This window comes from Pleurodeles waltl, chromosome 5 (genome assembly GCF_031143425.1).
Source record: "Pleurodeles waltl isolate 20211129_DDA chromosome 5, aPleWal1.hap1.20221129, whole genome shotgun sequence".
Lineage (NCBI taxonomy): Eukaryota > Metazoa > Chordata > Amphibia > Caudata > Salamandridae > Pleurodeles > Pleurodeles waltl.
In genome coordinates this window covers 1,077,821,288-1,077,848,500 of record NC_090444.1, presented here as the reverse complement: position 1 = coordinate 1,077,848,500, position 27,213 = coordinate 1,077,821,288, and the positions used below count along the sequence as shown (strand labels likewise).

Genomic DNA, 27,213 nt, shown 5'->3' with positions numbered 1-27,213 from the left:
AACCAAATATGAAGTTTAATGCAAGTGGTTATTTGCACATTCACTGAATTTGTGGATACCCCTACTAGCAAGTGAATTAGACGGCATTTCTCAAAATGTCTTCTTTCTTACACACTGTCTTACCGTTGATAGGTGCATATGCAGAGAAAGACAATTGGTAATAACATTTGCTCTACTGTTCTGTGTTCCCCTACGTCTACTGATAAAAATGGTACCTCACTTGTGTGTGTAGGCCTAATACCCACAACAGGAAACAGCCCAAAATGCAACATGGACATAGCACATTTTTCCCTGAAAACTGGACCATTTTTTGCAATGTTTTGCAGTGGATTTTAGACTCTAGCTCAGCCGGCACTGAGGGAAACCTGGCAAATCTTTTGTGGAAAACTAGACACCAAGGGGAATCAAGGATGGGGTGAGATGCGTTGCTCTCACCAAGTTCTGTTACCCAGAATCCCTTGCAAACCTCAAAATATGACTGAAAAACACATTTTCCTCACATTTCTGGGATGAACAGTTCTGGAAACTGTGATGAGCCACAAACCTCCTTCTACCTGGCATTCTCTCAAGTCTTGCAATAAACATGGTACCTCACTTGTGTGGGTAGACATAGTGCCCGCGACAGAAAACGACCCAAAACATAAAATGTATGCAGCACATTTTCCCTCTGACAACTGACCCTCTATTTCTGATGTGGGTAGCTCTAACTTTCGGACCCCAGCTCAGCCAGCACCTAGGGAAACCTAGCCAACCTGTATGTTTTTGAAAACTAGACACCTAGGGGTATCAAGGATGGGGTGACCTGTGTGGCTCTCCCCACATTTCTTTACCCAGAATCCAGTGGGCGGCCACCACAAATCTGAAGAGGAGGTGTGGGCGTAGGGGGCAGAGACAGTGACTGGGGGAATAAATAAATAATTTTAAAAAAACATACCTCTTCCCGTCGCCACCGCCTCCTGCCGCCTCACTCCTCTTCTTCTGGTGTCCCAGCATTCACTGGGACATGAGCACAGGCTCCCTAGCAATCTTGGTGCTGCTTTCACGCTAAAGCTAGCATGAAAGCAGCATCAGGATTGGTCTGAGCGGCTTGGACTGCTGCTCAGACGCTGCCCTGGGGTCTGTGCAGTTTCTCCAGCCTGGCTGTTGAACACAGCCAGGCTGTAGAAACCTAAGTGTGTTCTCTCCTCCTTCCCCTTAACTCTCCCACCTCCCGTGGCCCAGCCCTGCCACATCCTTCACATGCTGCTGGCTTTGTCAGCAGCTGAAAGATAAAACGATAAAGAAATATTATTTTCTTTTTCAGCTCCTGGTTTGGTCAGGGGATGACGCTCCTTCGCCATTGTAAAGGAACCGCCCTTGCCAGAATCCCTGGCAAACCTCACACTGTGAGAAAAAAAAACATGATCCTCACATTTCTGTGATGGAAAGTTCTGGAAGCCACACCTATGGGTATCCGCCTGATATTATCTCAAGTCTCCTGATAGAAATGGGACCTCACTTTTGAGGGTAGACCCTATACCTGTGACAGGAAACACAACACCCAAAACACAATATGTATGCAGCACATTTTTCCACCGAAAACTGACCCTCTTTTTTCCAATGTGTCTAGCTCTTGATTTTTGATCCTAGTTCAGCTGGCACCTAGGGAAACCTAGCCAACCTGTACATTTTGTAATACTAGACATCTACAGAAATTTAGGAGGGTGTGACCTGCATGGATTTCATTAGGTTTCTTACCCACAGTGCCTTGCAAACCTCAAACTTTTCCTGAAATCACCTATTTTCCTTACATTTCGTTGATGGAAACTTCCGGAATGTGCCAAACTCCCAAAAATTCCTACCAACCAGCATTGCCCCACCTGTGCCAATAAAACACTGCACCTGTGTGGCTGGGCCTAGTGCCGCTACAGGAACAGATCAAACCAAAGAAAATGGGACCACTTGCGTGGAGACTCCTATTGACTTTGGTTGGATCGGAGGGCAATAGGAATCTCCCATGGGGCAGAAAGACTGAATGGTGCCATAAAAATACTGGGGGAGCAAAATCCCTTGCCCAAGGGGCCGCTCCGACTAACTGGTGTCTAGTGGAGTGGATCCCTGCTTGGAGATCGCCCTCCTGTGGTGATCCACAAGCAAGAATCCATTAGGGAAGGGTGTCTTTGGAAAGGAAAGATTCTCCCCTTTTCAATAATACCTCTCCCATCTAGCTTGGTGCTCAGGTGGGTAGGATAGCCCCACATACACCAATGCGGAGAAAGGGACATGAGCTGATCAGCTCATTTCACGTTTGTTTTCATTGAAATGACAGTGCTGTTCCCCCTCACCCTTCCCCCCGCCCCAGCTCCTGAGGCTGTTTCTTTGTAAAAGAAATACCTCGGGACCTACAACAAAGGGATTTCAAGTACCATGTGCACTAACAGCTGGAAGCTGTCCGACACACGTGAGCACTGCAGAGTCAGGCGGCTCCCGACTGTCCGATGCACAGAACTGGTTAACCTTCTGGTAGCCTAGCACAAAGCAGTCAGGCTTAACCTAGAGACAATATAGCACTGCAAACAGGAATAAAATGAAGATACAACACATGAAAAATCCCATGCCAAGTTAGAGAAATAGAAAAAAAATGTAATACTTTTTTTTTAGCTCAAAACTACATACATCCAATCAGTAGATCCAGTGGTACGCAATTTTAAATATTTAAGTAGAAATAGTGCCTTAAAGTGAAGATTGGCAACTTTGGCAATCTAGTTGTGCTGGACTGGGACAAAGTCACTAGTTCAGGCCGACTGTGATGAAGCATAAATTGGATACAGGGACGAAGAGGGACCCGCTAACCAAAGTACGTTAAATCCTGGCTGCCGAGTGTTGCGTGATACCGCATTGAGGATGCTTTGCACAGCAATGGTTCAGAGGAGGCTGTGAGGTGAGGTCCTTCGTCAGAGATGTGTCCCACAGCAGCGGATCCATCGGCCCTATAGAGGCTTGCAATGCAAGATTCTGTGTCATCGTTGAGGATGCATCGACAAAGGCTTGTGATGTGGAGTCCTGTTTCTGAGATGCGTCTCGCAGTGGCTGTTCTGAGGAGATACGAGCTGTGAAGCGAGGTCCTGTTTTGGGGATGCATTGTGCACTGTCAGTTCCAATGTGGGGCTGTGATGGGATGTGTCATGTGGCTGGGCTGGCAGAGCAGTTTCAGGTCCATTTCAAGGGGTCTAGGACTGAGGTGGCACCACTTGGGGGGGGGCAAGACTCACTACCAACAGAGTACGGGTGCTGGGTTCAAGTTGGTTGGAGCCTTTTCTGTCCCTGAGTCTCTGGTCAGGAATCAGGCCAAATAGCTCTTGGAATCACTCTGCTGGCCCTGGGCTCAAGATTCAGGTCCAGTCCTTTTCACTCAGCAGCAGGGCAGCAGAGTAGCAGGACTGCAGAACAGCAGTCCTTTATACAGCAGAGCAGCACATCAGTCCTTCGGAGTCGCCCACAGACCCAGAGGTGTACTGAAGAGTTGGGTATTACGATCCAAGATATTATTTGGTGCCAGCTTTAAAGTAGCAGAATGTTCTGGGTGTTTCCACCCCCAGAGGTGTTTGGAATTTCCTCTCTCTCTCTACCCTGGCACCAGCTTGTCTATGGTCACATAAGACTAGTGTGAAACCTTTTGTGATTGTGCTGAGGCACAGCCTTTGTGACGTGCATGTATGGTAGGTGACAGCTGCCCGGTCAAGTCAGAGATTGCTCATCTTGGAAACACCTATTAATTCTGTGTCTCTGACTGAGAGTAATGCACAAAGACCAACTGCCAGCTACATCAAGTCATGTGACCCAGATTATAGACTGCAGGCACCAAATGGTTAGGACAAGAAAATGCCAACTTTTTAAAGTCTCACTTAAAAATACTCCAAGAGAAACTGACATAATCTGTGTACATAAGATTCAGTCTTTAATTAATTAATAAGACAACTCCATACTGTTCAAATCCAATATATTAATCAATTGGATTGAAGGAGTTAAAAAAATGTACAACAAATACGAGTGTCCATCCCGTAGCCAACAACACTGTATATAACCCCATGGATCACACTATTGTATCCCAACAGAAGATCAGGGAAGAAGTTATAACCGTCCTCTTGACACAGTTCTGCACAATAATTGCCTGGTTTTCAGTCACAGTTCAAGCAATAATATGGTCTTTCATTTCAGCTTGTCGAATGAGAAGGCAATTTTGACGTTTCAGTCTGTGGTGGCAGTCAGAGGTCCGACAGACCATCATCAGCATTTAGTGTTGTAAAATAACACCTACAAACAAAGAAAATTAATTATAAAACAGTACATGCAATCAGCCAAATCGCGCCTGTTGAATCCAAGAAAACACCACAAACACAGGTGTGGATACTAATACAGTCCACTACCTACATGACAAGGAAAGTTCAAAAAGCACCTCAAAAACATAGAACGCATGTACCATATAATACTCTGCGTCAGGCTCAAAACCAAAATAACTACATTCCACTACTTACAATAATAGATTCTGTAGTAGCACACAAGGGGACTTCAGCCTACAAGCCCAAGTAAACAAATCCACAAATATTAAAATATTAAATTGCATAACTGCTATACAACATAAACTGTATATAAAATGCTGCCTTCACTGTAGCGCATTCATACCTTCTAAATATGGGCCCGCTAGGGTCTGTCTCCATCCGCATCTGATCAACCCAGATGAGTCAGAATCAAACATTGCCGGTCTTCCCGACGTGTTTAAATAAGAAAGTGATAGGTCATGTGAGCATTCCAGTGACTGTGGCAGCCATCTTAAAATGGTAAAGATGCCTAACTAATACCCAGAGTTTAGAGACAGTTGTAAATATGGTAAGTTTACTATTGTGAACCTCAGCAACCTACTAAATATATATATCCATCCAGGCCATCAGCTCAGTCTGAGTAAGTAAGATGCACACACACACTTCCAATCTCCCTGATTCAGGGCATTCAAGTAGTAACATGTCACATGACCATTGCAATGACTGTGGTGGCCATCTTTAAATGTAATAATGGCCAATCCAAATGCACACCAACACTAAATCACAACCATGCTATAGGTAGCCCCAGAGCCTAACTTATACTCAGAACAGAAAGAAAAGATTGACCCAAACACTTATTCTCAGGGCATTATTAGCCAGCAACCACAACAACCAATACAACTTGATGTCCGAAATGGAAGTACAGATAAAGGGACTCTCAACCCTCATACCATTCATAGGAAACAAAAGGAAACAATAGGTAACCATGAAAGGGACCATACCCTATCCAGTAGGACTGCTAGATATTGATTTGGCATCCACCATTGCAGTCACAGAACCATGAAAGAAGGTCAAGATCCATAACCCTTTATGTGGAATACATCAGATTAACTGTTCCGTTCAAGACAGTCCATCTGCGACGTTGCCAGTATTTGCATTTCACCTGTTAATTCGGACCCTTCTTCACTGTATCTGCAGGCCAAATCCAGAGATTCTCTTTAATGGTCAACATGCGGTCCACATTTACACGTCTTTTTGAGGGTTTTGTAACCTCCAGTACAAACCAGTGCATATAGTTGGGGGGCATGTTTCATAAGATTGTAATGTTCAACCGTAGGAGCATTCACGACATTACACCGTATTCATGACTGATGTTGAATAATCCGTTTTCTGACCTCCTGGCATGTTTTACCAATGTAAAACAAAGAACATGGGCATTGAATAAATAACATTTCTAGAACCATGATTAGTAAAATGTTTCAGCTGCCAAGTTCTATCATTTAGACAACATGTTTTTACAATTCTGGTAGAAGCACACGCACTGCAGTTCCCACGCGAGTAATATCAGACCTTTGGTGTTAGCCCCCAGATGTTACTCAGTGTGCATGGTTCTGGTTCAATGTAGGCCCTCACTGAACTGTCTCTCAAGAGGCTAACAAATGCCATTTTTTCAAAACAATTTTTTTTAATTCCATTTGTCTCTGAACCAAAAGTTGTAACACAAGCCATACAAGAGTGAACAGCTGTCTCTTTGACCTGGAGTAAGGCTTGTCGATTGTAGTACCAGGCACGTTTCAGGGACTTTTAACCAGTCTAAATGGATGGCCTCTCTTAATCACTTTGGACATTAAGGTCTTGGGTTCCAAAAAGTAGTCGTCTTTCATGATGCAATCACGTTTAATCCTTAGGAATTACCCAAACTGTAAATTGTCCCTTAAATTTCTGGGATGATGGCTATTATATCTCAAAAGAGTATTTCTGGAAGTGGGTTTAGTATATAGACCTACAGACAACTCATCCTCATCAACTGAAATTTTCAAATATAAAAAATCAATGGAATAGACATCATTTTCCAGGGTAAATTTTAAGTTTGTATTTTGATTATTAATCCATTCATGAAATTGTAGTAAATCACTTATTGGACCACACCAACTAAAGAAAATGTCATCTAAATACTGGAGCCATTTTGTGATGTAACTGTCATTAGAATTGCCCTCCTTATAGATGGTATGCTCTATAAAAGTGGCCACATATAGATCACGACATCAGGAGGAAAAAAAATGTTCCCATCGCTACTCCCTTTATTTGTGCAAAGAACTCATAATTGAACAGGAAGTAATTGCGTTCCAGTGCAATCTGAGCACAACTTGTGATAAAATAAGTGGGGACCCTACAAGATCTTGGTCTAGAGTCAAGAATGGTGATAATTACCTCAAGTGCATCACCTTGTGTAATATTGGTTTGCAGGTTTTCTATATCCATTGTAACCAAGATGTCAACCTCAGGAGTAAAAGGAGCCTCTTCTAGTTGAGTGATCACAGATAGACTATCTCTTGTGTATGACGACTTGGTTGGAGGTACAAATGGTTTGATGAAAAAAATCAACTTATTCTGCAAGTGGTGGTAAACCAACTGGCAGCTAGCCACGATGGGTCTTCCTGGTGGCTTCTTTGTATATTTATGGATTTTAGGTAAAACATAGATGGCTGGTATGGCAAAATCATCCTTAGTAAGTGAGTCATATTCCATTTTGCTTAACCACCTACCATACAGACCCTTATTGGACACTTCAAGGATTTCACTTCTGATGGATGGTGCTGAATCTTTCTTTATTTGTTGTAATGTGAAGGATTACGTAGTTGTCTTAAATCTTCCTGCTCATAATCTATAATATCTTGAATAATGATGCTTCCTCCTTTATCAGCAGATTTGATAAATATATTTTTATTGCTGTATAGGGAGGATAAAGCTTCATTTTGAGCTCTAGTAAAGTTGGACTGCACATATTTATTTTCCTTGAATACTTTCCCTACCTCAAACAGAACTGCATTCTCACACATTATGATTTCCTTCTGCATCAAGTTAGTCGAAGGAAAAAACATAGGGGTGCATTGCAAGTCTGTGATACTCTTTGGACTCATGTGGATTCTTGGTAAACCAAAGTGTAAGTTTCAAGGTCCTAAAAAATGTATGTAACCCTATTTGAGTTAAAAATGGATAATTTCCATGAGTTGACACAAAGGATAGCCAGTACTCAGCACTTCAATTTCTTTAGAACTTAACTTACGTGGAAACAAGTTGAAGATCTGTACGTCCTCCAAACCTGGATGATATGCCATAGGGTCTACTACTTGTAATATTGATTCCTAGTTTGTCTGAACCCTGGGGTATATTGGTTCCTGAACCACCCCGCCTAAAGTTCCTTACCCTTGCACATGCTGGTCTCTGGCCCCCTACTAAAAATGTTTATCTAGATGTGGAGGGTTCAGTACTACAGCTTGTGTTAGGGAGGCCCGCAGTAGAAACAGAGATGTCACTATCAGAATCACTAGTAGTATCTGAGAAAGTAACAATATGCTTCTGAGTACCACCAGTATTTACTGTTCCATGTTGGTAAAAATCTTTGTTGTCAAATGAGAAGGTATTGTCTACATTTCGGTCTGTGGTGGCAGACAGGGATCTGCCAGACCATTATAAGGACTCAGTGTTGTAAAATACCTGTATAGACCTACATGGTGGTGGCCTATGCTAGTATCCACACCTGTGTTTGTGGTGTTTTCTTGGGTTCAACAGGTGGTGCACATGGTGTGATTTTGCTGTTTGCATGTACTGTTTTATAATTAATTTTCCTTATTTGTAGGCATTATTTTACAACACTGAGTCCTGATGATGGTCTGATGAACCTCTGACTGCTACCACAGACCGGAAAATCAACATTACCTTCTCATTTGACAAGCTGAATTGAAAGAGCATGATATTGCTTGAACTGCGACTTAAAACCTGGCAATTATTGTGCAGGACTGCGTCAAGAGGCGCGTTATAACCCCTTCCTGGATCTTCTGTTGGGAGACAATTGTGTGATCTAGTGGGGTTATATACAGTGTTGCTGTCTATGGGATGGACATTCGTTGTATTTGTTGTAAATTTTTTGAACTCCCTGAATCCTATTGATTAATAGATTAGATTTGATCAGTACGGAGTTGTCTTATTCATTAATTGAAGACTTGATCTTCTGTATGCAAATTATATCTAAACAATTCCTCTAGGAACATTTTTAAGTGAGACATTGTCTGTACGCAGTTCCTAGAGAAATATTGGGTTGCCCCTAAGTGGAATGATTAACTTTCCAAAAGTAGCATTTTTAGAACTGTGACTTAAAGTCCAACTTTACCATTTAAGAAGGCTTTAAATTACAATTCTTGAGACACCAAACTCGACATTCCTGCCTGCTCCCAAATGAAAGTTATCACTTATTAAATTTAGTAAGGTAACCCAATGTTATTCAATAGGAGGCCTTGCATCAGTGAAAAACAAATGTAAGAGTTGTCACTACCAGGACATGTAAAAGTTAAAAATACATGTCTGATGTTTTAAATTCACTGCCCTATGGGCTGTTTAGGGCCTACCATAGAGGTGAAATATGTATTAAAAATTTTGTTTTAGGCCTGACAAAAGATTCATTTTGCCAGTTTGAAATGGCAGTATAAAACTGCCAATAGGTTGCAGTGGCAGGCTGGAGACATGTTTTAAAAGGCTACTTAAGTGGGTGGCACTATAGGTGCTGCAGGGCCATTAGTAGCATGTCATTTACAAGCCTTGAGTACATGTAGTACAAATGTACTAGGGACTTACAACTAAATTATATATGCCTATTGGGTGCAAGACAATGTTACCATGTTTTAGAGAGTGCACACACACACACACTATAGAACTGTTTCGTAGTGATAAAGTGCACAGAGTCCTAAGTCCAACAAAACCAAGATCAGCAAAAAATGGGGGAGTAAAGCCAAAAGGTTTGAAGGAAGACTACCCTTAGGCTGACAGTTGTAACACACGGCCACTAAAATTATGCATTTCTATGGAAACAGTTTTTTAGAAGTTATGGATTTTCCTCATTTACCACAATGCACCATCTGCTGCATAATTAGAATATTTCACAAGAAAATAAATTGTGTTTCTAGCTCAAACAGATGACACGGTATTAAACAAAAACCTCTATATGCAGTGAAGATGCAGTGGAGCAGTGGAAGATCCTTTGCAAAGTTTAAAAGGTCACCCTTTCACTTGCCGATAGGTGCATTCTGATGTTAAACTGGTAGTAGTGTGTTATAACTTTGTGCAGACATGTTTAATATATGCTAAAATGACACAATAAAAAATTCTACTGATTATGCCACATATTTTTTCTTTCCTAGCTGCAGTGGATAGTTTAATACCAAGCTTCACAACAAAACAGAGCATAGGCCCATATTTAAGGAAAAGTGGCACATCAGCACTGATGCACCACTTTTCCTTGCCCCCCTACCGGCAGCTAATGACACCATGGTTGTGCTGTACTTAAAATACGGCACACCATCGTGGTCATTAGAACAATAGCATCAAACTTTTTGACGCTAATGTGGCGCTTTGCTACACCAGCTTCAAAAATGTTGACGCTAGTGTAGCAAAGTGCAAGCAGGCCCATTGATTTTAAATGTTGTGCCATTTTAACGCCTGCTCTGAGCAGGCATTAAAAATGGCAGAAAAAATGGCACAGTGAAATCTGTTAAATTTCCCTGTGACATTTTTTCAGGCCTCCCAACGCTGGAACGCCCCCCTTGCATACAGTAGGCCGGGCGCAGGAATAATGTGGTGCAAAGGTTTACAAAGTGGCGCAATGCAAGTAAATATGGTGCAGGGGAAATGCCACCTTAACGCCACATTTGCGTCAAAGAAATGACGCAAATGAGGAGCAAGGTGGCGGTAGGGGCTTCTTAAATATGCCCCATAGTTTGCTCACACATACAGGACAGGTACACTTCAGATGGCTTACACACTATAGAGGTAGCGTTAAGACTGTAGTACACTCTCCCCATATACAAAGATAAACAGACATGAAGTACAATAGTGCATACATTCAAATACTCATATAGGATGATGAATCCTTGCCTACTTAGGGCCTAATTACAAGTATAGGTGCTATTTACTGCACCTGGTAAATAACAATACCACGGGGTTTGAACCTTTTGAATTAATTTTGTTGTTTTGCGATTGAAATGTCAACATTAAATTTGAATGTGGATTGGACTTTCTAAAGTGTCAGTAGGCTTGGAACATCTATATCAGGGAAGTTCTTTGGAGACCTCAGGATTTTTAACCACATTTTGTTTTTATTTATCCTTTTTTTGTAAACAGCACTGTTTCACTTTACTAACCTCACTTATATTACGTCATTAGTATATTGGGGCACCTATGTGACTTTGCTTTACGTTAATGAGTTCAAGTTCTTCCAATAAATGTAATACACCATTAAATGAACCTTATTGATTCAGAAACTTTTATGTAGTACAACTACTGTTGTGGAAGTTGATGACTACGCTTCCTCCTGAGGGACCAGTATGTTTTTAAAGTTTATTTACTTACCCAGGTCCCAGGCTTACTGGGTTGCCCCATTTTGCCAAAACAGGGAGGGAGAGGGGCACTGCACTTGGTCTCCACCCAGCTGCAAAATACAGCCGGGTGGAGAGTTCTACGTGTGCATGTCAGTTTGTCCGGCCTCAGATGGCCAACCAAACTGACATGCGAACTTAGACGCACACCACCAATCCTCCTCCACTTGTTGACGTGGAGAATGGGGCCCCGCCCTACGAAAGCAGAAAAATAAAGGGATAATAAAATATTTTATTATCCCTTTATTTTTCTGCTTTCAGCACAGGGGGCGACGCTCCTCTGCCATAGTGGAGGGCCTGCCCCTGAGTGTCACATCCTGTAGTCTTGCTGCTGTCACTTCATTTAGATCCAAAGGCGGTCATTTACATGCACATTTGTCAATAAACCTTAGACCTCAAAGGCTGAACCCTTGCTATACCAATACAGAGACCTTCTCTACTCATCGTGTCAAAGGGATGAAGGGACCAAAATGTATCCAGTATGGCCCATTTTAACACAAAATGGCCAAAATAAAAAAAACACAGTTCAATACTGCTCCAAATTCCTCTCCAACCATTTCCCCTTATGTCTGTGTAATCCCGCCCTCTCTATTAAATATTTCTTTCTCTCTCACACTCTATACGGCCTCTATCTCTATCCATTCTCTTGTTTCCTACCTTCTCCCTCTGTCTTATTCTCTTTCCCTCCCTCTCGCTAATGTGCACTCTGTGGCTTACATTTTGATCTTTTCTCATTTTCTCTTGTTTCTCCTTCATTTGTCTTTTCACCTTTTTCTCTTACATTTGATGCACACATACCTGTCTCTTGCCCTCTTCTATAGCAATTTAAACTGTTATACATGTCCTGTCTAACTCTTCTAGGTTTTCACACCCTCTCACCACCATCACACATACACCCTTCTCTGTGTTACTTGTCTCTCCTACTTCAATCTTCATCTGAATCACGTAGGACCAGCACAAGGATCTTTACTGTTCCTAGTTCAAGGTACATTTTTTGTATGACCTTTTCTAGCAATGGTGGCACATTTGCTGCTTGCTCAATGGAAATATGACACTCCCTGGTGGTGGCAGTCTAAGACTTCTCTCATCTGTCTTCTCTTCCACACCAATTTTCTTGCACTCTTTGTTTTTTTATTCGCAACCTTCTTTTCTTCAAATGCATGAGCTTAACTTCTCTTCTCAATCCTCCACCTCCTTTGTCTGTCTCACATGCGATCCTCTCTCACACTTTTCATTTGCCCACCCATTTGTGTTCATTCTGTAATACCCTACTCTCCTTATCATTCTCACTCCATCAAAGTCAGCACACACTCTACTCTTCCTAACTGTTGTCTCTCTATTGTATCTCGTACACTCTTTTTTCACATCCTCCTTTCACAGATTTTTGAGTCTTTCTTTCCACATTCTTCTCTCAAAGTCCCTCTTTTCTGTCTCACACACTCTTGTTACCATCCCATTTTTCCTCACACGCTCTCAAACTCCACATCTCAATGAAATGTTCCTCCCACAAACGCATGCACACATTCCATTCCATTTTTCAAATCCCCCTTTTCCTCGCAAAATCCACTTTTTTGCCCTTCTCACACACTTAATCCCACTTACACTGCCTTTTCATGCTCGAATCATTCTCTTTCTCATCTCATGTTTCTCACAAACAATTTAACTTTTTCTCTCTTTCTCAAACAGATGCCGGTACTCATTGATGACTGTGTTTTTATACTCCCTAACACCATTTAGAATGTGGAATGATCAGTTTTGAAAATGATGCTTGTGAAAGCAAAGCTGTAATCCACAGTTTGGCAAAACTGACTTGGGGGCCCTGATCAGGAAGCCCTGTGCTGAATTACAGACCTTAAACTTAAGTGATGATTTCAAGATTAAACACAGTTATTTAGTTGGGAAATTAGAGAAAAATGAAAGTATGGTACCATTTACAATATCATATAATCCAGTAGAAGGAGACTCATGATTTTGAAGCCAAAATGGCTTTATTTTAGGTGTTTCAATATAAGCCTAGGGGCTAATACATTTCCATGATTTGTTTGCAAAACCTCCCACTCAATCAATCAATCAAATCTTCTAAAGTGCCATTACTCACTCGTAAGGGTCTCAAGGCACTGTGGTGGGTTGGGTCCTCTGTGGTTCAGTCGAAGAGCCGGGTCTGAAGGCCCTTCCTGAACTGAGGTAATGATGGTGAATGCCTGAGGTGAAAAGGCAAAGTATTCCAGCTCTTCGCTGCGAGGTAGGTGAAGGCTCTTCCTCCATCCAAGGTCTTCCGTATGCAGGGTATGGTGGCCAGTGCTTGTTGAGCAGAGCGGAGATGTCTGGCGGGGGACTATAAGGTGATGCGATGCTTGAGGTAGGTAGGTCCTAAGTTGTGGAGAGCCTTGTATGCGTGGATGAAAAGTTTGAAGTTGATCCTTTTGTCAACGGTGAGCCAGTGGAGGTCTTTCAGATATTTGGTGATGTGTTTGTGGCGGAGTATACTCAGGGTGAATCTGACAGAGGTGTTCTGGATGTGCTGTAGTTCCTTCATATTGTTCTGGGTAGTGCAGGCGTAGAGGGTGTCATCATAGTTGAGCCTGCTGGTGACAAGGGCGTGAGTTACGGTCTTGTGGCAGTCGTTTGGGATCCATTTGAAGATTTCCCATGGAAGTCAGAGTGTGTGGAAATAGGAGGATGCAACAGAGCTGATCTGGCAGGTCATTGCGAAAGATGAGTCCAGGATGAAGCCAAGGTTGTGTGTGTGGTTCATTGTGGTGAGGGGGGTGCTGAGTGTCGCCGGCCACCAGAAGTCGTCCCAGGCAGATGTGAAGGGTCCCAGGATGAGGATCTTGGTCTGAGCTTGAGGCAGCTCCCCTTCATCCAAGCAGGGACAGCTTCCATCCTATTGTGGAAGTTCTTCTTGGCAGTTGTAGGGTTTTCAGTCAGTGAGATGATTAGCTGGGTGTAGTCGGCATGGGAGACGATGTTCAGTTCGTGGCATCTGACGATGGATGCGAGCGGGCCATGTAGATGTTGAAGAGTGTGGGGCTCAGGGAGGAGATGTGGGGCACTCTGCAGCTGATCTCTATAGATTCCGACAGGTTGGGCGGAAGTCTGACTCTTTGTGGTCTGCCGGTCGGGAAGGAGCGTATCCATTGTAGGGCTTTGCCATGGATGCCAGGTGAATGGAGTCTGGAGCAGAGGGTGTGGTGGGAGACCGTGCCAAAAGTGGCTGAGAGTTCCAGAAGAATGAGGGCTGCTGTTTGGCCTCTGTCAAGGAGCGAGCAGATGTCATCTGTGGTGGCGAGGAGGGTGGTCTCCATGCTGTGGTTGCTCCTGAAGCCTGACTGGGAGATGTCCAGGATGTTGTTATTTTCGATGTGTTTGCGGAGCTGTGCGTTGATGGCCTTTTCAATGACCTTGGCTGGGTATGGGAGCTTCCCAGTTTGAAAATGTTGGCATGTGTGCAATATACTTGAGTTTGTGTTGATATTTTGACTTTTCGGATATTGAAAAGTAGCAATTACCAAGAAAGTCATTATTATTTGGGGCAGCACAACCACAGATCAAGTAACTATGTTCATTTAAAAAAATAGTTTGAGTGTGTGAGTGCCAGGTGCAGTGAAATCTCAGCCATGGTGCTGTAGCTGTTCAAAATGTTGAAGGTCGTCGGTGCTCATCTCTTAAAGAAAACATACCTGTTCGCTTCTGTTCTGTTCTGTTCTGTTAACCACTCAACAATCATGAAAAGAGGGCATATATAAGTATGTTTAACACGTTATTCTATTTTATTGTATTCATTTATCACAATTTTTTTATGAAAATGAACACGCTTCGAAGTCAGCTGTAATTTCTAAAGGACACTCAGGCCCTCATTACGAGTTTGGCAGTCACCAGACCCCTACGCTGACGGTGGCGGTGTGACCGTCACCATGCCGGTGGTGCAGACTGCCAAATTATGACCACTTCAACATGCCAAATTTATCCCACCGCAATACAGCCAAGATTCCGCCAGTACCGCCAGTGCGGTTGGACTGCCGCCAATAGTGGTAGCCACCTCCAGGCCAGCGGGGACTAATCCACTGACCACCATATTATGAGTTAGGAGACCGCCATGATGGAGGAAACAGAAAGTATAAAAGGAGACAATCACCTCCAGATACACAGACGCGTCTGCGGCAGCCATGGAAAACGAACTGGAAGCCTTCCCAAAGCTGCATCTCGCCATACATTTTCAGGACAAGTGATGATGACGAAGATGTAAGTACCCCCACCTATCACACACTGGAGTGAAGGGCAGTACTACACATCCACACACGACACACTCACCCGGCACAGACAGAGAAGGCCACACACACATGCTAACAAACGCACCATACCAGAACATACATCTACACACACACACCAACTACACAAATGCAGCTGCTCAATACACACACCATGGCCAACAGGCATGTGCCATATACACAGCACACCGCACATGCACACCACCGCCACTGTCAAACACATCCATATACTACACAACACAATGACAACAACATCACAAACACACAAACTCATAGTCAGAAAGGCACATCAAACAACTCCATCCAACAACACAAGCTAGAAGCAATATGCAGCAAGAACACACATTCAAAATAATTGTACAAACATCCAAACAAGGACTCATGTGACACGCCACGCGCAACCAACATACAAAGGAAAACACAGATGAATCACCATATACACAGACTCACACACCACTCACAAACAATGTGACAAACCACCATAACAACACATCACAACATGCACATGGCACAAGTTATCAAGCCAGCGTATGGCGCAACACAGACACATCCCATACACAAACGACACACACCATAGTCAACAGATATTATACAACCATGTAGATGGAAATGTAGGACGTCTTAACCTTGACGTCCACATAGCTGAGGGCAGATACTTTATAGTTAAAAAACAATTTTTAAAAGGACTATTTACAAATGAGGCTACTGGCCAGTCCAAATAATAAAGTGGCCTAGGCACATAGGGCACACTCACGTGCCCCAACTTGACTCCTGACACCAAATAGGATTCTACTTTGAAAGGGCATCAATGGGACAGGCAGGCACCTCAGGGGCGGGAGGGGGTGAAGGGGTTTGAGTTTGGAAGGGGGGTCCTTGGGTTTAGGTTTGGGAGAAGGGGGTTTGGCTTAGGTCTGGATGGTGGGGGACAGTGTTTGGATTTTGGAGTGGGGACCTTAGGTTTGGGAGGGGGTGGTTGTTTTGCTGGTGGAGGGGCATGGGCACTACTGGGGGGGCATAGGAGGTCTGGGAGATGAAAGATCTGAGTAGAGGCTGGGGGACATGGTGTTTAGGGGTAACAAGGGGAGGGAGAGGAGCAGGGAACAGGTCAAGACTGGCAAGGAAAACATTTTTAGGTACACGTGGGCAGTCATAGGCAAAAAGTGTAGGAGTGGAGGTAGAGGGAGTGGTTGTAGGAGGGGTAGGTGTGCTGGATGTGGATGCAGGTGTGTGCAATATGTGCTTGTGTGTGATGAATGAGGGCGTTTATGTTTTCTGGGAGGAGGGGGAAGAAATACAGGAAGATGTAATGCAGGATGTGTGAGTGTATGTTGGGGCAGTGGCTGCAAGTAAGGTGGATGTGATTGTGAAGGTCGATGTGGTAAGTGCGGATGTGGTGAGTGGGGTGGATGTCTGCAGGTCTGCTCTTGTGATGTCTGTGGGTATGACAGGACTGGTTGCAGGATCAGGGAGTGAAGATGTGATGACTGCAGGTGTGAGTGGTGATGTGACTGTGAGGGAGGAGGTGGTGGGGAGACAGTGCAGGAAGTGGCTGTTGTCGTGTCTGCAGGTGTGTGTTGTGTGTGCATGCTTGTGGTGTGACCTGTGGTGCCTGTGTTTGTCTTTGCGCACCTTGTCTGTTGCAGTGGGTGAATGCTGGCCTGCATGTATGCTCTGGATGGGTGATGGGAGAGGGCATTGTGATTGGACACAGGTAGCTAGAGGGGGGACGGAAGATGAAGGGACAGTGGCTGCCGTCAAAGAGGAGGCCAGAGCCTGAAGCAATCTCTGAGGCCAGCCAAGGCACCATAAATGCCTTCCAGGTAGGCATTCGTCTGTTGCATCTGTGATGCCAGTCCCTGGTTTGCATTTACAATCGTTGACTGCTCCACAGAGATGGATTTGAGGAGGTCAATAGCCTCCTCAATGAGGGCAGCATGGCTGACTGGTACAGGGGCATAGGTGACTGCGGCGAAGGAAACGCCAACCCACCTGGGTGAGCGGGCACAGGCAACTGGGTGGGGAACTACAGGGAGGGTGGTGCTGATAAGAGGGGTGGCAGACAAGGATGGTGCTGGGGTGGTACCAGATGGGTTCGCCACCACCAGAGAGCTTCCATCAGATGAGGAATCAAAAAAAGATGGCAGCAGTCCCGGTCTCTCCCGTTGTGCTCCCCTTGCCCTCCATCCCACTGGTCACTTCGGCGTCGGTGGACTCAGCCTTCTGGGTCCCATGGGATGCAGCTTCCTTACTTACTGGTGCCCTTTCTCCTTCGCCTGCACACATAGACAGAGGTGGAAGGAGAAGGTGGGAAAGAAAGATATGGAGGAACGGGTCAATACGTACACATCTGCTACAAATACCAGCAAGTAATCTACTCCACCTCTGGCGTGCCGAGAAATGACTATGATAGATTGTGCCAAAATATTGGTCATGAAGACATAACCTAATGGTCTAGCTGTTACCTCCTAATTTCCACAAAAGTAATAGTGCAAACATACTGCAGCCTGTCGCATGTCATTCTACCATGTCAATAACTACAAACCATCCAATGTGACTCTCATGACACTTGAAATTTCATATGTACTTGTTAAGTCCATTGATCACAAAATATATGACAGGTATGTAAAGTGATCATGATGTACAGAAAACCATTGACAGGGAAATGATTTAACAGTGGTAGTACATTACTCACAGGACTTATAATGGCAGCCCGAAAAAATATACATTGCCTGACTAAAAGAGACTCACAGATTGATAATGTAGGTTTGGAATCACTCAACCTAGGAGTGTGCCTAAACATAACATGGACAGGTAGGTATAGCAGCAATATATCACTGCTTGTATGATGCTGAAAAGCTAACTTACACCACTTACACACAGTGGAAGTAGTAGCCAGGAATGTTCGCTCATCTAATGTACACACACCTCATTAGTACCTAAGTTGACTACCTGGCACAATAGAAGCCAATACGATTCATATCTGACAGTCTGGACTCACCCCCTTGTGGCTGCTGTGCTGCCCTGAAGCGCCCATCTATCTTGGGTAGGCCACTGCCAAAATGTGGGCCATTAGGGGAGACAGGGTCCAACGGGCACCCCTGCCTCGTTGGGAGAACATCTCCAGCTGGGCCTCCGCAGCTTTCCAGGCCCAGCATCTCAGGTCTTCCCACTGCATCCTGCAGTGGGTGCTCCGCTGGCTATGAACCCCCAGGGTCCACACTTGCTTGGCGATGGATCTCCATAATCACTTTTCTGATGGGCGCTGACTTGCATGGGAGACTAAGACAAAAGGAGAAAATCATGTAGAGTTACAGTACACCTACAGTAGTGGCCTACACACAGCATACACAGCACATGCTCATACCAAGTACACTGTACACCATTATCATACATACAACAGATACCCAACTGTCAAACATGCCATGTCAGTATTGACACACTTTTGCCTTCAAACACCACCATAGCTGATAGTAATTCCACATTGTAATGACCTGTTTATCTGGAGACCCATACAACTGCCCATAAAGGGGTAGGACTTGTTCAAGCAGTTTCTCACGTTCTTCCGCAGTGAAGGCCGGGGCCCTGTCTCCTGCAGGACGTGCCATCGTGGCTTCCAGTTACAGGACACAGCAGCTCACGCAGTGGAGGTCTTGCTTGCTCGAGTGTCAGGAGTCAAGTGAGCTGGGCTATAGAAAATGGTGGTCATGGCCGCTGTGGTTATGACCATCACCACCAGTGGTGATCGTCAGTGGCCCCAGTTTCCCATAGACATCAATGCTAAGTTGAACGGAGGGTCCAACCGTCTCATGCCATGACGAGTACCACTGGCAGAATTAGGTCACTTCCATCTGTCCTATGCATGCAGGACAGGCAGCTGCCATTTTACATATTTCTAACATTTCTTTTAAATCCCAGTGCATCATAGCTTGATGTTTATCAATATTTTCCTGATGTAGAAGGGCAACTCTTGTAATCTCACTAATGATGTGAGTGTAACCTGCCAACATGTCAGATGTGTACAATTTACAATGTGTGGATGTCTGTTACTGTAATCAATTCATTGTTGAGAAAATAGTTTCGGACTTTCATCTCTGGACAGACCCCTCTGACAAGTATGGCTATGGAATGAACAGCCAGGATGTTGCAGTTGTGTAGTGTGTGACTAACTCTTTCCCTGTGTCAGCGTTTTAATATAACTTTCATGACTTGTACTTTGTTCTACTTCTGTGCTATACTGTCTGTAACTACAGTGTCCGAGATGTAATGTACTTTGCACTCACATATGCCTAGATCCATCCAGTGGGGAGGATGAGTAATCCACTGGTCTACCAGCCCCTATTGACCTTACAAACATGGAAGAAAGACAGACAGTACAGACCTATCGTCCGAACGATCAGGGAACTGGTCACTCAGTTGGAGCCAGATCTCCTGCCAGCAATATGGAATACCCATGCGATTCCTCCAACAGTACAGGTGTTATCAGTCCTGCATTTTCTTTCCTCAGGATCATTTCAGGTGGCAGTGGGACTGGTTGTCACAGATGATGTTCTGTATTGTTTTGCAGGATGTACTGGATGCCTTACTAAAGCACATGAACAGCTACATCAAGTTCCCACAGCGGGTTGACCTGAACACAGGGAAGTCAACCTTCTATGATATTGCACATGTTCCAAAAGTTATAGGGGACATTGACGGCACCCACATCTGTTTAGTGCCTCCGAGGGCCAATAAGGAAGTCTACAGGAACAGGAAGAATCATTATTCCATAAATGTGCAGGTGGTGTGTCTAGCAGACCAGTACATAACCCACGTGAACGCAAAGTTTCCGGAATCTGTACATGATTCCTAAATCCTGAGGAACAGCAGTGTCCCAGCAATGATGTTGCTACTACAGAGGGAGAGGGAGAGAGCTTGGCTCATTGGTAAGTATACCACTGTCTATGTCTAATGTCTCTCTACGTAGTCAGCTCCATGCCTCTCACAGTTCCCTAATGTTTTGTAACTTTGTGCACGCAGGTGACTCAGGCTACTCCAACCTGCCCTGGCTCCTGACGCCTGTGAGGAACTCTACTACAGAGGGGGAGGTCAGCTACAATGAGGCACACAGCCGAATGAGGCATGTAATTGAAAGGACATTTGGGCTACTGAAAGCATGATTCAGATGCCTTCATGTGTCCGGTGGTGCCCTACAGTACAGACCACAGAATGTCTGCAAGATCATTGTGGCATGCTGCATGCTATACAATCTGGCCTTTAGAAGACACATGCCACTACTGGATGCGGAGGAGGTGGCAGCTGTACCAGTGGCTGAGGCTGGTGACCCTGATACAGATGAGGAGGCAGATGAGGGTGAGCAGCTGACTCCAGGACTGAGTTGATTTGCCAATACTTCTAATGAATGCCAGGTATGTGTGGTGTAACTTTATGTTACATCTAACCTTGTCTGCCTGGTGATTTTGTATCCCCTTGTTCATTGCATCAGGGGATATGAGTGTACTACATCCATCCCTCTGTGTAATGTATCTTGAATGGATGCAGGCATACCATGAGGGCAGGGGTGACTGCTTTACTGCCATAGCCATGTGGTACATGCCGTTGACATACCATGACATCTGCATTGTTTCCCCCATGTTGAATTGTCCTAAGTCTGCAATTGTGATGCCAATGATATGGGCTAATCCTAAGATAAGACTGTCCAGCTGGCCATCGACACTGTACCAAAAACTGCTGCCTGGTATCTACATGTTATCGAAAATACAAGTTTATGTACTGTTGGTGTTGCCAACTATGAGGAATGGTTAACTTGATCTGCATGTGTATGACTTACAGACCTACCTTGTTGATATGTGGTGACCTACCCACTACAAAATGTATCTTGTGGATGTAAACATGTCCTATTTATGTACCGGATGGGCTACCTGGGAGGCATAATTGAAATTTTCCCTATATTGGTCTCTTTTCAGGTCAGATGTGAGGTTTCACTCTGCTTCCTGACATGACTGTTGGCACCCTTGGCATACAATTATAATACAGGAACAATGTACAGACACACCTGCTGGACATTCCTGCCACATCTGTCACTCTGTCAGACATGTAGTAACCCATGTGTGCATTTTAATGTCTTCCTGTTACAATAAATGGTATTGGTGACAATGATGACACATAAGCCATTACTGTGTTGACATGTGTTTATTGTGATTCAAAGTGCATTTGCTGAGGAGTGGGGTCTTGGGGTCTGAACGCATCAGAGTGGGTGGCCGAGCTATTGCTTTCACAGGTCCAGTCTCCAAGGGCCAGGGGGAAATTGAGTATTGGCAGTGAACAGTCAACTAGGTATCTCAGTGGCACACAAGGGTGAATGTTCAGGAGAGAGGTCACTTCCTGTCGGTCTTTTTGGTTTTGGGCTCATGTCTTCCAGGATGCCTGGATGGACGATCTTGTTTGCGTGGGTGTTCCTTAGCAGAAGGGGAGGGGTGCTACTAGCCTGTGGGTCCTCAGGCTGGGCCTCTATTGCAGTAACTCTGGCAGATGTAGATGGCACAAGTGTTGATTGGGCTGCTGGTAAAGGCCTGCTGGTGGGTGGAGGACGCATGCAGGATGCTGGTAAGTTCAGTGAGCACCCCACAAATGGGGGCCATGGTGGCATTGTGTACCTACCACTGCTGCATAGCCTCCTGATAGCATTCTCTCTGCAGCCTCTGGTGCTCCTGCAAGGTTGAGAGTACCTGGCCCATCCTGTCCTGGGATTGCTAATATATGCTCCCAGGACTCTGGAGATGGCCTCCTGGCCAGTCATGTCATGTTAGTACCTCATACCTTGACCCACAGTTGCCCTCCCACTGCCCCTTGCCCCCTGTGCCCCTGGCTCAGTGTGCCCCGTCCCATTGACACCAAGGCCTTCATCGTCTTAGATGATAGGGCTAGACTACAGTCCCTGTAGTGTGGGGCACACTATTGATTGTTATGTTCTTGGAACACAGGTTTGGGGAGGAGGAGTTACCTGTGCTGTACGATCCACAGGGGTGGGGCACTCAGATGTGGGCAGGGTGAAGCTGGTGGTGGTGGACTGACCAGTAATCCCAGATGGGCCAGGTAAATTGTCAGTTTTCAGACATCCAGAGTGGTCATCCTCGATTGGGCCTACTTCCAGGGGCTAACTGTCTGTCTCTGGCATCCTATGCTGGGTGGCAGTAGTAGGGATACCTGTGGATGGAGAGGATGTGTGTTACATTGTGGTAATGTACTTGTTGTTCACAGAGTTGTTTGCAATCATTGCCTTGACTTGCTTACCAGTGATACCAATGACAGCTGCCTGACCACTGGTAATGTTTACGGTCTGATGGATGTTGCAGTTGTGTGTTTTTGGTATGGTAGGTGGTGGTCATGAATGCTGTCATTGCCATGACCAGTGAGCAGTCCAAGTATCCTGTAGGTGTAGGGGGTCACATGGATATAGTTGCAGGTGTTCAAATATGGATTGGTATTAGCAGTTATACAAGGGTAGGGAGTGTTGCATTGTGGTAGCTGTAGTACTTGCTACAGTGGGAGATATCCGTGCACTTGCTGGGTCTTTGTGGGTTTGGTGTTAATGGGGGGGTGTAGCATGTAAGGGAGGGTATTGGTTTCAGGATGGATTGATGTACGTAAGGTTGGAGTGAGGAGGTGACAGGGTGGAGGGGGTACATGCTGAGCAAGGGTACTTAGTGCCCAGGGAGTGTTATTGACTTACAAGAGTCCAGTCCTCCTGGTAGTCCCATTAGGCCCTCTAGGTGCAGGATGGCCAGGACCTTATCCTCCCACAATGAGAACCCTGGAGGAGGAGGTGAGGGTCCACCGCCAGTCTTGTTGATGGCAATTTGGTGTCATGCTGCCATGGACCGGATCTTCCCCCATAGGCCGTTCCACCTCTTCCTGATGTCCTCCCTTTTGTCTGGATGGTTTCCTACTGCGTTCACCCTATCGACGATCCTCTGCCATAACTCTGTTTTCCTGGCAATGGATGTGTGCTGGACCTGTGCCCCAAATCGTTGACCATGACCCTCAACTCCTTGTCTGTGAATCGTGGGTGGTTCTGTGGTGACATTGTGGTTGCGTAATGGGTGGTGGGGTTTGTAAGGTGCATGGGTGCAGATGTGCTGTTTTTTGGGGGTGGGATTGTGTGCTTCGGTGTGCTTGTGGTATGTGGTGTTTGTGCACAGTGGCGATGTGTGTATTGTGTAGCTGGTGCAGTTGTGGGGTGTGTGATGCGTGTGCAGTGTGATGACGGCTGTGTTGTAAATGTGTAGTGTCTTCGGTGTGTGCGCTCCTCTCTGGCACTGTGTAATTTTTTGGTTGCAAATTATTGTGGGGCTGTGTGGGTGTGTTTTATATAGTATTCTGGTCAGGTGTGTGTTGGTAGTGTATGTGTGTCAGGTGCAGGGTATTCGTATCCTCCAATGTGGTATTGTGTTCTGTTGGAGGTGAGTTTTTAACCGCAGCGGTTTGGACTGCCAATGGATCACAGCCATGTAAAGATTGCTGTGCTGATTTGTGGGTCGTGATATAGCGGCCGGATGTTGTGGGCGTGGCAGTGCTGGCGGTGGAACCGCCTCTCTCCTGCTGTCGGTCAGGCTGACAGTGTTGGATTTTTGGCTGTTTATAGGTGTCTGCATTTTGTGACTTGACCGCCGACAGTGGCGGTCTTTTGGCACCCGTGTAGACAGCGGTCTTCAGCTAAGACCGCCAAAGTTGTAATGAGCACCTTAGTGTTACACAGCAGCAAAGTGGGCATGTTTGATCAACAGCACTTAACATGATTTACCTTTGAAGACCACACTGCAATGCTGCATTTAATCTACAAGTCCCATGGTGCACGTACTGTTTGCTAAAATGACAGTACTGCTTGACCTTGTCACAGAGGACATGGTGGGACCTATGGTAGCCACGCAAAATTTCTGGTAATGTTTATTAATATTCTCAATATTTCGTTAAGACATAGTTATGAATGTTTGAAAGCTGTAGTGCAGCCCTTTTGTGCTTATGTGGTTATGTATTAGGGCAGGGCGACACTGGGATGGGAAACAGGGACAACAGACTGTTTACTTGGACTCACAACGGACAACACAAAGCCCAGACGACGTGCATTGGGAGATCAAGGGGTCAGAAGAGCGCGCAAGCACACCAGAGGGCTAGTGCCTGATGGGAAGTGGAGTCCGCGGGGTAATGCGGAAGCGGGGAGGCTTTAAAAGAATGTTGACCGGTAGCCTAGCAACGGTCAGTGCGCGGCGTGCGTTGCTATCGCAGGTGAGAGCAGCAGACGGTAACCGCTGCCGAAGGCAGAGCGATCTACCCCGGGAGCCCCGCACCGACCCCCGGCCCTGAGCCCATCCGACCCTGCCACCCCCCGACCGGGATCCTGAAACGCAGCACCCTGCTAGCCCTCAAGACCGAGGCCGGTGGTCGGACAGAGATGGTTGCAGAGCAACAACAGCAGAAACAACCGCAGGTGAAAGCAGCCCCCGAGAAGGCCGCCTGCAGGAGGGAGGCTGCGAGCAGCAGCAGCAAGCACCCCCAGGCTTTCACTGTTAGAGCCCTCATGAAGAATACGGTGGTGAGTGAAAAGCAGCTCCCCTAAAGTCCATCCATTCTTCTACCAAACTGCAATAGCAGTGGTGGGTTAAAAGTATGTAACAGCCCCTCTGCATTAAGGGGTTTGGAGTTGAGCATTTTTTCGGAGCGCTGCTGTGAGGTAGAAGTGAAGTTCACCGCATCTGCAGCTCTTTTTTTTATCTCGTTCCTTCCCAGACCGGTAATCTTAACCATTGATATTGTTTCTTGAGGTAGAAATGGCGACTCTAGCCTACTACAAAACGAATACTATCTCTTATATAACCTTACAGGTTCAATTCGATTCACATTCCTTTGGATTTTGGTACAGTAATAATTGTTAGCTAGTTTCATTCGTTGGAAGAAAGTCAAGGATGGGAACTGTGTCCCAGTATGAAGGAGTCATCTAGAAACCACACCATCGACTCTTCGGGTAGTTGAATAGTCAAAGCTCTAGTTGTGACTATGTCACAGGTTTTGTCCAGAGAGTAGATATTGAAGCCGTATTACTTATACGAAAAACACACATAGGGTTCGTGATTGTTTCTGTGCCCTATCCCAGCGGATAGTTAGCAAGACCGTTTAGAAGCATTTGCTCTCAATTAAGGATCCTTTTCAATGCGCATCTACCTTTAAATAAGGCTATCTAGGGCTCACTCGTTCCAGCTACACAACCTGTAGTTTTGTGCACATGCCTACATTTACTTGTGGTTTCCATGGAGCTCAATCTAAGCGCTTACCTGCCGGACAACTTCTGGCAACACAATGACACTTGAATGGAAAGAATTTGCTTAAAACACAACGGGTATGTGACAGGACTTACTCTGGAGAAGGGGATCATATAATACCCCCTGGGTGGTTTAACATAAATGCGGAAGCCAAACCTGGTCATGTTTAAAATTATATTATTAAAAAACGTGGTCACGTTTTACCAACAGACAGACCCAATTCACCAGCATCCTACTTCATGCTCATCACAAAAAAAAGAAACACTTTTCCCATTGGAGCTTCTTTTGGAGTAAATGCACCTTTTGAATAAGAACAATAAAGACAATGCGAGCTACATATAAACCTCCTGAAGATGTCCATCTTAGTTGGCATAACTAGAGAGCCGCAACACATCGTTGGTTTGGATATCCCTTGACCTTTTAAGTTAATGGGTAGCACAGATACAAACCGAGCGCTCCTCTGACAATTGACTTCTCATCACCTCTTTCACTCAGTTCATTGACAATGTTCTTGTTCATGACGTTTTCAGAAATATGACGTTTAGGTTTATACCAACGAGCGACCATATTTCCCAGGTTCTTCTTTCCGTTTTGTGTCTGACAAAAGGCTCTGATAAATGTCACCAATCTCCTTACTATGGCACATGATGTCTATGTTCGTCTGGTCATGTTAAATGTTTTTAAACATTATACCCCACTTTTGTATGGAAATATGGAAAAAATAGGCTTTAAACGTATTGCGAATAACAGTATGGCTGGACTCGTGTAGCACTATGTACTCTCACATAGAATAAGCATTGGCAATACCAATAGGCCTGGTTATACATAAAGTGCATCGTCAGTCATTGGTGGGTTTTGCTTCTCAGTAAGTCATTGCACGCACATTCTGCCAGTTATCCTTGCACTTAGGTATCCGTTCATCCACCTACTGACTCATTCTTGCATTCACTCACACAACCGCAACAATACACACAAACTCAAGAAGTTATGCAAGATAAATTAAAAGAATAAAAGTGGAAACAAAAACATGCTGCCTATTAAACAGGGTGGACACGGTTGCACTAAAAATAGAATTTAACACAGCAGCGTGACAGCGCTGTGTGAGGATAATGTATGTTGTTTGTCATTGCCCTAAATTCACAGCATGGCTGGCATGTCTAGAAAAAACGTGTTGGCTCAAGTTTCATTGCACCACTGCATGACGGATGCTGGGCACTGCACATGAAATGAGTGGCAAGCAAGTCACCGGTTAGCATTATCTATATTAAGCACTAAAAATGGAAAAAAAGGGGGAGGAAAAAAAGAACTGAAATGGGCCCCATAGAATAAGAACATTGGAAACTAAAGAACCAACCCACCATACCTGGCAAATAAACGTAACTGCTTTTCAGGTAGATATACACATGTGATCAGGCAAATGCTGCCAGTCCCAGGGCAAGACAACCAATGGCGGAAGTGGTAGACCCATTATTTGCTGTTGGAGATTGAAGCAGAGAATAAATTACACTCACAGAGACCAATAGCAGAATAGGGCTGACACAAAGCCCCTCGATGTGAATATAAGTATGTGTATATATATATATATATATATATATATATATATATATATATATATATATATATATATATAATTTATTTTTAATGACACAATCATGGCAGGCAACTAAACCTGCCAGGTGTTCTG

General features: G+C 44.8%; 1 protein-coding gene across 1 annotated transcript in view; it reads left to right on the top strand.

Moving 5' to 3' along the window:
- The first annotated feature begins 24,461 nt into the window (after window positions 1-24,461).
- The window catches only part of PACRG (parkin coregulated), a 959,338-nt gene continuing 956,586 nt past the window's right edge, over window positions 24,462-27,213 (top strand). Inside the window, exon 1 of the mRNA XM_069235296.1 lies at window positions 24,462-24,805. Coding sequence (XP_069091397.1) covers window positions 24,665-24,805 — 141 coding nt within the window. The 5' untranslated portion in view covers window positions 24,462-24,664. The remainder of the gene's footprint in view (window positions 24,806-27,213) is intronic.